At 41.9% G+C, this 11,825-nt stretch overlaps 1 protein-coding gene across 1 annotated transcript in view; it reads right to left on the reverse strand.

Annotated features, from left to right (window-relative positions):
• LOC118425321 (E1A-binding protein p400-like) overlaps positions 1-11,825 on the reverse strand; it is a 54,560-nt gene that overhangs the window by 39,481 nt on the left and 3,254 nt on the right. Inside the window, exons 4-16 of the mRNA XM_035834128.1 lie at positions 11,668-11,718; positions 10,805-10,921; positions 9,554-9,761; positions 8,636-8,890; positions 7,590-7,831; positions 6,984-7,169; positions 4,561-4,701; positions 3,387-3,573; positions 2,834-2,925; positions 2,137-2,259; positions 1,105-1,180; positions 737-826; positions 165-296 (exon numbers count right to left, since the gene is read on the reverse strand). Coding sequence (XP_035690021.1) covers positions 165-296; positions 737-826; positions 1,105-1,180; positions 2,137-2,259; positions 2,834-2,925; positions 3,387-3,573; positions 4,561-4,701; positions 6,984-7,169; positions 7,590-7,831; positions 8,636-8,890; positions 9,554-9,761; positions 10,805-10,921; positions 11,668-11,718 — 1,900 coding nt within the window. The remainder of the gene's footprint in view (positions 1-164; positions 297-736; positions 827-1,104; positions 1,181-2,136; positions 2,260-2,833; positions 2,926-3,386; positions 3,574-4,560; positions 4,702-6,983; positions 7,170-7,589; positions 7,832-8,635; positions 8,891-9,553; positions 9,762-10,804; positions 10,922-11,667; positions 11,719-11,825) is intronic.

Genomic DNA, 11,825 nt, shown 5'->3' on the forward strand with positions numbered 1-11,825 from the left:
CTCATATAGTAAGATTCTTCAAACACAACCAGAATAGTACTCACTACCAACATTTCGATGTCTGTCAGACAGCATCAACAGTACTTTACCAAGCTGATGAAACTATCTAGGGATGTTTTACAGCACTTTTTCATTTTCTAAAACCTTTATGTTGATAGTCTCACCTTCAGTTTCATCATCATAACCCTCCTGGTCTTCATCAGAGAAGCTGGACTCAGGAGGACTGGGGGGAGGCTCGAACCCTTCCTCGTAAGCACCACCGTATTTCTTCATCAGTTCTTCCATGGACATCTCACCTAGATAATAAATGCATCATACTTTTAATAAATCAAAATCGGAAATTTAGCAACTCCAAACTTCTTTCGTTAAGAAGATGTGAAATTAAACTTGTTAATGGATTTGCAAAGTGTCATAACAGGGCTTGCATTCCTATTCTATGTAATGAATATCATAATACCAACTTGTAGCCAAGTCTGTATTCCTTGAAATTGGCATATGTTGTAGAGGCTATGTATACCCTCACACAATGGAAGCCCTTAAGGATCAAATATATGACCCTTCTAAAGTAGAGAAATACATTTACTTTGTGTACTGAAACAGCTAATTACGATAACAGATAAACTTTCCTTCAAGTACAGCAAAATGCTGTATACCCAATCTTCTGCAATCTTCAAAATTTCCTACACATTGCATGTTGGAATTTCAAGCTTATGTCAATTGACTAAGTGTGGTTTACCTTCTTTTTGCAGATCATCCAGCTCTTCTTTGTGATCTGCCTCGCCCTCAGCCTCTTCTTGTTCTTCTATTGTCTCTTCATCATCACCAGCTGAAACAGGAACAAGGAACTTTGATTTGTTCACTTTTGACCCAGAAATTTTATTGTCTTGCCTATAATGCCATTTGTTTATGCCTTGTTTCTAAGTGAAGTTCCGTGTTCTCATACTATAGCATCTGGGTTGAATCTGGTATTTTGAACCATGATTCCTTCAAAAGGAGCACAGGCAACACGTGCATGCCCGCACGTACACGCACACACAGACCGACAGAGAGACACAGACACACACAGTTAAAAATATTACTGAGTGTGAAGCCATCAACACCCACCTCCTTCTTCCTCTGAGGCTTCGGACGGCATGAACTCATCATCATCTGGTGCCTGTCTGGTCGAGTCTTCCTCCTCCTGAAGTAAATAACAATACATTATGACTCTTCAACCAAACTTCCGACTAGGTAAATACACATCCTGCATGAAATAAAAAGAGAAAAATAAACCTACACCTACGAAATGATTTACCTGATTTTTTTTCCCATTTTTAGGTAGCCTTTTGCAGCTTGGCTTTACCAGTGAGATACCTGATTTCAGAAATGATCTAGACTCAGAAGATGTAGGAATGTTTGAATGATTCTTAGCCATTAAAAATACATCAATATAATGTACTTTCTAGGATTTTCTCTAAATTAAAGTGAATGATATATCCTCTGACAGGATCCACATCAGAAGACAGGAAACTTCTGCATGGGTTTTTAAAAGGAAAAACATTTTTCTCTCCCTCAATACGACCAGGAAGAAATGTAATCATTCAGCTGGCCCGTTATGAGGGAATTATTCTACATACCACCTTACTTGTTTCCATAGTCACAGATAGTATTGTGGCTCTGTGTGCACTTTTGTAGGGAAATATGACTTTGTAAACACTTCAATCCTTGGCTCATATCTTTGACTCAAGAAGGCATGACTACTTCTTACTTTTGACAAAACAATCTCAACTCAAAGTTAGCTACTCTTTCTCAACCTACTAGATTTTGTCTTAGAGTTCTTTTGCCACCAGATTATCACTTGAAAAGACAGAGTTATAACAAAATTGACACCACGGTTTAGGATTCCGACTATTTCCTATTCTTTTCAGAGTTGTAATAAAAAATAATTTTTTGTCCCTGTGAGACTTAGTGCACCAGTAGACGAGAGGGTGGAGAAGGAATTGCACACCTTAATATCATTTATCATCCATCATAAAAAGTCATGTGCAAGCCAGGCAAACAGGTTGCCGAACCCACCAGCAAGTGCCTGTTTGCCTTCCTATCTGTTGAAAAATCGACAGGAGAATCAGAATAAAAACAAACACCAAAGTCCTGTACCTCCTCGCTGCTAGAGTTCCCGTCCACCTCCATGGACTCTGCAGGTTTCTCCAGGATCTCAGGAGGCAGTTTGGAGATGAGGTCCTCCAGAGGTACTTCACTCTCCTGCTGAAGGAGCGCAACCTGCAGGTGGCAACGTGGTCTTCTGGTTAGGGTTGTTGTCTTAGAATCTAAGGGTTCTGGGTTTAAATCCCTAGCAGGCACGAAGTTGTGCCCTTGGAAAAGGCACTATACACCTATTTCCTCACAAAAATGAATGCCTAGCCTTAGTAAGGGACGTCGTCTAAGATGAGACGTGAAGCGAATGGCCTGTGTTTGGCCAGAGCCACACCTTCAGCATGTTAATGATCTCTCCTTCATATAGAAAAGAATAGAATATTTGTACCCATCTCGTTGTGAAAGGATTCAAAACAACAGCTTTCACATCCGCAGCTTGTACTTTATCATCATCGATTCTCCTCATTATGAGCTACAGCAAGCTTCTTCTCCAGAACTGCTTGTCATTTATTGCTGAGAGAAGTTCATGTCCTTCTAGCTTACTTTCTGTTTTATTTAACTATTTATTAATCTCAAGACAAGTGGGTAGCCCCTACATCTTATTGAGAGTTGATTTCCAAGGGGTCCCACTATACATGGTTTCAATTAGTTTCTTCATGTCTAAAGGCAGTTTACTAGTATGCAAAACAAAGAAACGAACCTCTTCATCCACATCCCCCTGATCATCAGCCTCCTCCTCCTGGTCCAGAGTCTCCTCATCATCACTCTCATCATCAGGGTGGAACTCTTCATCTAAACATGGACAGATAACATGGTTGTGAGAACTCGGAAAAAATAGTAGCAGTAGTAACAGTAGTATCCATTATTTGATTATACAGCTGCTGGATTCCCTGACACGGATAGGCAGCACTCGGCTAGTCTAGATCTCAAACCAGTTTATCAAGAATTAATTCAGTGAACAGTTGAACTCATTCTTCCACTGTTAATGGCAGAGAAAACAGTATACTATGTACAGTATTTACAGGTTTGTTTTATCAGGGAAATTCTCCTACCCTTTTTGACGAGTACAATAAACAGTGGACAATGGTTTCACACAACACCATTAGGACTATAACCCTTTCCAGCATAATGTGCACACCGACTGGCCTGGTATCTTCTTGGTCCAGAGGTAGCTGTAGCTTTTAGCAAGTGTGTTTTCAAGGAGGCAGAGCCTATAAAACAATCCAATATAGAAAAGGAAACATCCCACTCACCCTCTCCAAGCCCTGTGTCCCTCCCAGGACTGGAGGCTGCTGACCCCTGTAGTGAGGAGTCCTCCTTCAGCCCCTGGGTCAGCCAGGACGAGTATTTCTCCGTCTGGTCCACGATAAAGTTTAGCTGGAGATCCAACGCCTTTTTACGCTGCTCCTCCAACCGTGAATGCTGCTTATATTGCACAACCTGCAAGTACAGAGAGGAGATAACTGGTAATCAAATTCAGAAACATAAATTGTACCTTTGTTTTATTCTGTCTGGCCCTTACCTTCTTTCCCTCATCACCTAAAAATGCGGCCACCACACCAATTTGGGTTTTTCGTGAATAAAAAAAGCTCAAACAAAAAAACTAGCTGAACAGTAAAAACACATCTTCTCAGTAGTGCAAAATGTTAAAAGGCAAACATCAACAGCATTCTTCGTTAGAATAAAACTATTTTTCAGTTATTATTCATAAAAAACTCTGACAACCCAAAGTAAATATGATGTCAGCATTTAACACTTAAAGTTTAACTTCTCATACATAATAGGACAACAGTGTGAAAGTGGATGCTAAAACTGCTACAGTCCAATGCATTTTAATAGCTGATACATATAACTTTATAAAAACAGGGACTTGTTGCATGCTCCATTGCTGCTAATGACATGGTGAAGTCAGTGGCAGAAGCAAAGTATGCATGGATCTGGCCACATTCTGATAGAGCAACATCTGTAGAGACTTGCCCATGTGGGAAAATGTGGCTTTTAGCAGAATGATACAAATTGTTTCCTGTTGACACATTTTGTTATTAAAAATGCATACTTCATTCCACAAAAAAGATGGAAACTTAGCAAGTCTGAAAACGTAGGTGTTCAAAAAATCAAATCAGTACCATTTTTGATTTGAGATCCTTTTGAAAACATGGGTCTCCTGCATAAGGTACCTTAAGGTAACTTAACTAAATCTTATTTTCAATCCGCTATACCGTAGGTATGGAATGAAGTTTTGAACAGTTCATCTTTTCTTAAGGTGGCTGGAGTGAAAAGTGCTGAATTTCCTCATAAGCAAATACTGGTCTTTCTCATTCTTATTTCATTCATCGAAGCCTACATACCTTGTCCTCTACATGTTTCGTTACCTAGCCCAATGACTGTCTCAAGATGATTAAATTTTCTTCTTCAAGACTGGCTTACTTTTTCAATGTTAGCCCAGAAAGCCTTGATCTCCTTGGCCATGTTAGAAGCTATTCTCCTGAGACGCAGGGCCTCCTCCTTCTCAGCTCGGACCTCCTTAGCTTTCCTCTCCTGGTGGAACCGAACAACTGCTCGGGCAAGCTGAAATAAGGAATAAAACATCAAGCTGTTGAAATATACCTCGTAACCAGGGCCAATGTTATTTTGTACACCAAGAAATAAGATCTGGAGGCCAATTGACAGTCACAAGTTCTTTTATTTCATTCCATATCATTTTACTACGGTAAAAATCACACTTGGGATACGGTCTGTTTTGCGGGTGGCCCTGGACACATACATAACTCAAACAACATATATATATTGGTCTTAGAGTATGTCAGAAAAATTAAGACTTAACATCCTACATCTGTATTGTTTCTGGGCCTAAAGGAACACAATTAGGGTCGTCAGCAAAACACAGGGATGTTATCAGATTCTTGACAATTAAATAACATGCCAAGATGCTAGATTTTCTGACAGCTTCTCTGTTTTATTAATTAAAAAAATCCTGTATCCTCTGACAGGATCCACATCAGAAGACGAGAAACTTCTGCATGGGTTTTTAAAAGGAAAACGTTTTTCTCTCCCTCAATACGACCAGGAAGAAATATGATAATTCAGCTGGCCTGTTCTGAGGGAGTTCTTATACCTACAAAACTTGTTATAACAATGACAGAATTCTAGGCCCTATAGGTGCATCATTTTTTCAGGCCTTGCATTCAGTAGGTCATTAGCTTCATACTCGGCTGAATCATACCAAAGACTTTAAAATGGTACATGCTGCTTTCTCTGCTTTGCACCCAGCATTTGGTAAAGAGTATGGCAGTTGAACAGACACACACTCCACCAACTGCACTCCACTACCAATGGACTACCCCCAATGTAGTGATGTCACAAACTTGTGTGGTCCAAAGGCTTTGGAACGGAGATGGGGTTGTAATAGTTACCATGTATAGTGCTGGAGGACTTTAACTTCATTTCTGGGGGCTAGCCACAAACTCTGCAGAATGGAGTATCACAAAGCCTGGACAAGGAGACTTGGCATTTTTAAAAACTGATTTGTTCAATGCAGGGCCATTTCACCACTTCTAGGTAATGAACTAAGATGATGGATGGTGGAAATCATTAAGTACAGTGGAATCCGCTTTATTGTATCGCCTATTTGTCTGGGCATTTTATCCAATTATCCGGCCTATTCTAGAGTCCGAAGTTGGCTATATGACCAGCTTTAGCGGCATTGGTTGGGGAGGGGTGTAGTTTTGAAAACCAATACGCAAACATAACACACACAGACACTCATAGAGGTTACCACTCTAACGATACGGAACTCCGTTTACAAAACTTTAATCATATGTTCCGATACTGTGCGATTTCTGTGAGATGCTTGATCTTATAAAGAGTTCAAATCAGTGGCTAAATGCACATGTGGAAAAGTACGCTTGACTCGCACAGCCGTGCGTCGGCAATTTGGCGGCATACCAAAACAAAGACGAACATGGCTCCGCTCGTATGCCGGAGAATATGACGTTACTTTCATAATTTTAAGTTAAAACAACGGTATTGGAGAGTGATAAACTCTTGACCTTCTTGTCTACAACTTGTGTCCACAAATTACTCTGAAATTTCCGTCTTTCGCGGTGGAAGACGGAAAAAATTCACGTTCAAAACATTTAAAATGGCGGCGCGTGGGTTGAGATATCCCGCCATTCAATGCGCAAGATAGGTCATTGCGAAATCACTCCTGTTGCATTACGTGCGTTGTTGTAAATCTACGCAGCGCAGCCGAAATCAGCTCAATTAATGAGACAGTGGATATGAAAAAACACATTTTTGTAGGGTAAACCAAGTTTAGACGTTGTCTGAAGGGGAAATATGAACTCAAAAGCGTGTTGACGTTCCCATGACGTTCGCCCATCATACCTTGCGGCAACCTAACAAAATGGCGCCTAACTCCAAATGTTCGCACGCTAGCACAGCGCTATCGGCTAGATTTTCTGTGGAATGTAACTTTCTTACGGTCCTTTACATGGCTTTACACCTTTATACATACATTTACTAGTTACCTTTGGACTCATTTTGTAAGTTTTAGGGCATATTTTCCCATTTTTAATTTGTGTGACCTGACGTAATTCTATCCAAAAACCCGAAGTTTGAGACCGTGGGTTATCCAATTCTGCGATGTTCTAAACAATAGAATGAATGGCAAATGTTTTGGGATTTCGTAATTCTATCCAATTACCCGAATTATCCAAAAAGGCGTAATACGAATAATTGGAATCCACTGTACTAGGAGACAGTTGTTTGAAGGGCTTGAAGATTGTATACAGGAGAACAGTTGAATGTCATTGAGGGAGTTCCATAGCTTGGTAGTTTTAAAAGCCCACCTTTTTCGCAGCCGCCATCTTCCACTTCCTCTCCTGCGCGAAGTCGGTGGCGAGCCACTGCATCTCCTCCAGCAGGTAGTCCCAGTGTGCCTTGGGGCGGGGCGGCTCCTGCACCTTGGGCAGGCGGCGCTGGGACCACAGGCCCTCTTTTCTCAGCTCTGCTACCCTCTGTTGTACTGCAGCTTCCTAAGGAGACACATGAAACTATCATCAATACAACAATCTCTATTGTCACTTCAAGTCTACCCTCTGTTAAAGATCAGAAATGTAGCACTGGTCACTTTGAATTTCAGGGAGTTCAAACTTTTTGTTTTCGAATCATCAATAAAGCTAGTATGATATACTTCCCTGTGCTGATATACAAGGTAAAAAGTTAGCTGTATACAAGTGAGCCATGTCCTTTAAATAGAACATAATTTTATACTGTCTTTGGAACAACCGTTCAAAGAAACCTGAGGCGAGAAATCTGCATATACCTGGATGATTAGCTTAGTTTAAAAACAGGTTTTGTACAGATTTGACCCAATTTCAAAAGAAGTTTCTTCTCTGTCCTGAAAATGAAAACCCTGAGTAAAGGTAGTCAAAACAAGAATTTGTATGACTGACCTGTTTTGCCCTTTCGACGATCTCCTCCTGTGATCCGATGGTGGTGTCGTACACGTGTGAGATGGAATGCTGGTGGCGCGTCTGCAGCCTCTGACTGGACGTCGGGGAGAGCGGAGACTTGGTGCACTTGGCGACGACGGCGGCAGAGGTCGCTGACGTGGGCATCATCGTGGACACGCTCAGAGGTTTGGGTAAGTCCTTTGGTTGTTGTGGCGTTTGGAACGCTGAAAAGAGCACAGAAGCTGAGCCGAAGGGAGAAATGAAATTAAGTAAAAGAAGAACAAAAGCATTTTTCCAGATACTCTTTGTAATGTTAAGTATGCCCGTTACATGTTATTGGTGAACATATATTTGTAAAAACAAAAGTTCCCTTTTCACTGGTGATGTAGCAACCTTTTGAAATAACCAAATCTACTTGTTTGTGCTAGTTGGATTGGTCAATTTTGTTTCCAAACAGTGCGAGCAATTTATGTCTACAGTACAATTATATGCGGGGACAAGAGAAAAACTTATATACATTGGCTAACAAAAAACAAAAACATTTTAACAAAGGTGAGCTATGACATAAGTAAAAAAGAATGATTGAAAGATACAGAATACATAATGGAATCAGGTCTTTCTTGGAAAATTGTCTGCACTTCTAGTATCATTCTGGAAACAAACCCAGCAGAAATAAATGTATAAACAGCAATATTTTGAGGGGATGCTTATAAGAGACCACAATAGCAATGTGGTCCTTAGGCAGAGGCAGTCGCTACTAGTGAATAGCTTTGAAAGAGGACTGTATGCAGGTTGGATTAAGATAGACATGGAAATCTAATCTCCCAGCAGATCCTACAGTTAAGGGGTGTAGCTGGCCTAGGAGTGCTCATTGGCTAACATTCCTGGGTTAGCTACACTCCTTTGGGAGCCAATGAACACTCCTAGTCCAACTATACTCCTTTGTCAGTTTTTGATACTGCCTTATGCCACCGTAGGATCTGCTTGAAGATAAATGAAAACCAGAGTTCTGCTTGGAGACAAATGAAAAGCAGAGTTTGCCTTACTTGGAGGTTGAGGCTCTGACATAGTCCTCTGCACCATGCCAGGTGGGGTCTGTGGCACGGTCTGGGGGAGGGTGGCAGGCTGTGGCTGGCTCAACTGGTGCTGCAGAGGGGGGTGCGTCGGCAGGGGCTGGGGAGGGGGGCTGTGCAGGGGGGTGGTGTTAGGTACGGCAGGACCGAAGGGGGAGGGGTAGGGAGGGGGCTGCTGTTGGGTAGTGAAGGGGGTAGGCTGCTGCTGTTGGGCTGCTACTAGACCTCCTGGAAACAGAAAAAAGAATGATAAATTATTGTCTTGTGTCATCTTATCAAGTCTATTCCAAATCAACAAGATATTTGATTACAGTTGTGCAATGTGAGCTTTGTTCCAAACATAAAAGAAATGCCTTGAATTTTCAGTCTAGACCAACATCAGATGTCACATTCACTGCGCTAACTTTTCAGAAATTGGAAGCATGATTGAAGTATGGAACGTCAGCGCAACGAAAGCAGACATCGAAAGTTGGCAAGATCAACTGAAAATTCATAGAACTTTGTTTTGGAACAAGGCTTAAATTTGACTTTGGACTCTACTAACACAAATGAACTTTCATTCAAATATTTGTAACAATTGTTTTTTTTTTCAAGTTGAAAAATACAACACCTCGGAATATAAAAAAATTCAAGCTAAAAATTTGAATGCATTTGAATGGCAAGTACGTTGGAAGTAATCTCAAAGCAGGTCTGGTTGCATAAGATAGTATCAAAAGCTTGCAGAGGAGTAACGACGGCTTAGAAGTGTGTCAGACAGACACCTTTTAGCTGACTTCACTCCTTGGCCAGTTTGGTAAGTTATCGTATGCCATTGTAGGATCTGCTTGGAGATTACATAGCAAGATGTGGAGCAACTAAGTCTCAGATTTGATATTGGATAGATGTATCTACCTTGCATGGAGCTCATGAGCTGCTGCTGCAGTGCCTGGTTCTGTGGGTGGAACACCATCCCGTGGCGCCCGCCGGGCGGTCGGCTCGGCTCTGCCCCCGCCTGCACCTGCTGCCGCCGGAACGCCTCGATCTCCAGGTTGTTGGCGTTCGTCGCCACCGGCATTCCCGCATGGAGTTCTACGTGCGACTGTGCTTGCTGCTGTTGTTGCTGTGCGGGTGAAAAAACACTTTAGGTTAGCCTTTCTACTCGTCATTTTCTAAACCGACCAACGGCTCACGACTTGGCGACTACACATAGCCTGGGACCCAGCCTTGCTAGAGCATTGCTGTCTCGCCAACAAGGCTGGATCCCATGCTAGCCTACTACGTATGCGGACGGCAACGGGGTTAACGACAGCGCTAGAGCTACAGCACGATCCACTTGTCTGCCAGGCTACAGCATGCGGGAGGGCGGGACTAGGATGGAAGCGAGAGGCCTGGGAGGGGGGGGGGGGGACACGGACGGACATGTGTGCATCGACTACGGTACGTCTGCTTGGTGTGGCAACGGCACAAAATATCTACTGCAAAACTGCGCTTTACCGGCAGTTAAAAGTGGAAAATTTAGAAAAGCTGCAATTTTAGAGGCTGAATTGCCTTTTGGTGAGATGCATCCAGTAAATGATATGGCATCCAATTTATACTGGTTTTGTGGTTAGACAACAGGGCGAAGGTAAAAGAAAACTGCAGCAGTTTCATTTCCTGTTTTATTTCTTTTTCTGCAGCATTCTGCTCTCATATAGTATCTGTTGTGTGCATTTCATCCTGGCCAATATTTCTAATTCCTCAATGGAAGCGGGGATAGATATAACAGGAACTTTGACACAACGTTTTTTTAATACTTTTAATCCTTTCCAATCCTTTGCCACAAGAAAGTAGTGGCCATCAATGTTTTACTTTGCATCCGTTTAGTAAATGTTGCCAAAACTTATTGCGAGAATTTTGCAGGTACACCGAGAAAGAAAAAGCATTTTGTGCATAGGACTCAATTTGATCAATATATCACCTTGACTCCTTTTTGTGTCAGTGCAAACAGGTTTTGCAGATAACTGAAAGAAACAGAAGTTGGTCAACCAACTGGTTTAGTTTTGTAAACAGTCATTTGTTTCAGAAATGCACTGCCTTTCCTCAGTAACTACAGTGAAAAAGAGCGAGGTATTTTGTGCCGTGCGCATCGGACATGAAAAGAAGTGTTGATTATCCATTATTAACCTGCTGCTGTTGTTGACTGAGCTGAGAGATCGCCGTGACCTCGGGAGGCAGTTGGGTGGAGATGGCCACCGGCGTGCAGACCGGGATGTTACTGCCGCTCGTCGTCATTACTTTTACCTGGCGGAGAGAAGTCCTACATTCAGAACACACGCCAGAGACAGAGAGAACCAACGCCCGCCCCCCTCCCCTCCCCTCATATAAAAAACAATGGTCACTTTTAGCTTGGGAAAGGCACTTGAAAGCAGTCTAAAACTCTAACTGCAACTGATATTTCAAATTTGAATGGTTTAAGGGGAGTAACGATTCTAGACTTTGGCTTTAAATACTTCATGCATATCAAGTTACTCCGTATGCACTTTTGAAAATTACATTAGGGGGAATATTGGTCCTTGAGTTTCTACACTCTGATATCTTCTCTGGCACGAAACAATGCATGCATATGGGTTATGCAATTTGGTGTGCTCCTGTTGTCAAAAGTGAATATATATTTTTAGAAAGATACACAGATATTCAGGGAAGTTGATTTTTCGAAAAGTGTGAAAGCTTTCCTACATCATTCACACACAAGTTTTGAGTAGACTTCACACATTTTGAAGTTTGGACAACAGCTTTTCCGATTAAAAGTGACCATTGCAGACCAGTATGAAAGCTTTAGTTGCTCTCTATGCGTTCAAACCACGATGCAGCTGCCAAGACAGAACCACAAGAATGTGTAAATCATACAGAAAAGGGAAAATATTTCAGTGACAGCTTTGCCCATGCATGCAGAAACTGCAGTACTATCACACAAAGCTAGATGGCTCTCCTAAGTGAAAGACAAAAAGTGGAATGCATCAATGGAAAACGTGGATGATGGTATGCACCTGTGTGAATGGAACATTTGAGGGTCTACTTGAGGGTCTAGGCGTTGTTTTCTGAAAGCAAAATGTACTAATGTCAGGAGGCGGCAATTGCAGTAGGACTAGCATATCCAGTGGCAGAAACCGGCCAAGTTACTTAGCATAAGACCAATGCACTAAGT

Source organism: Branchiostoma floridae, chromosome 11, assembly GCF_000003815.2.
Source record: "Branchiostoma floridae strain S238N-H82 chromosome 11, Bfl_VNyyK, whole genome shotgun sequence".
Classification (NCBI taxonomy): Eukaryota; Metazoa; Chordata; class Leptocardii; order Amphioxiformes; family Branchiostomatidae; genus Branchiostoma; species Branchiostoma floridae.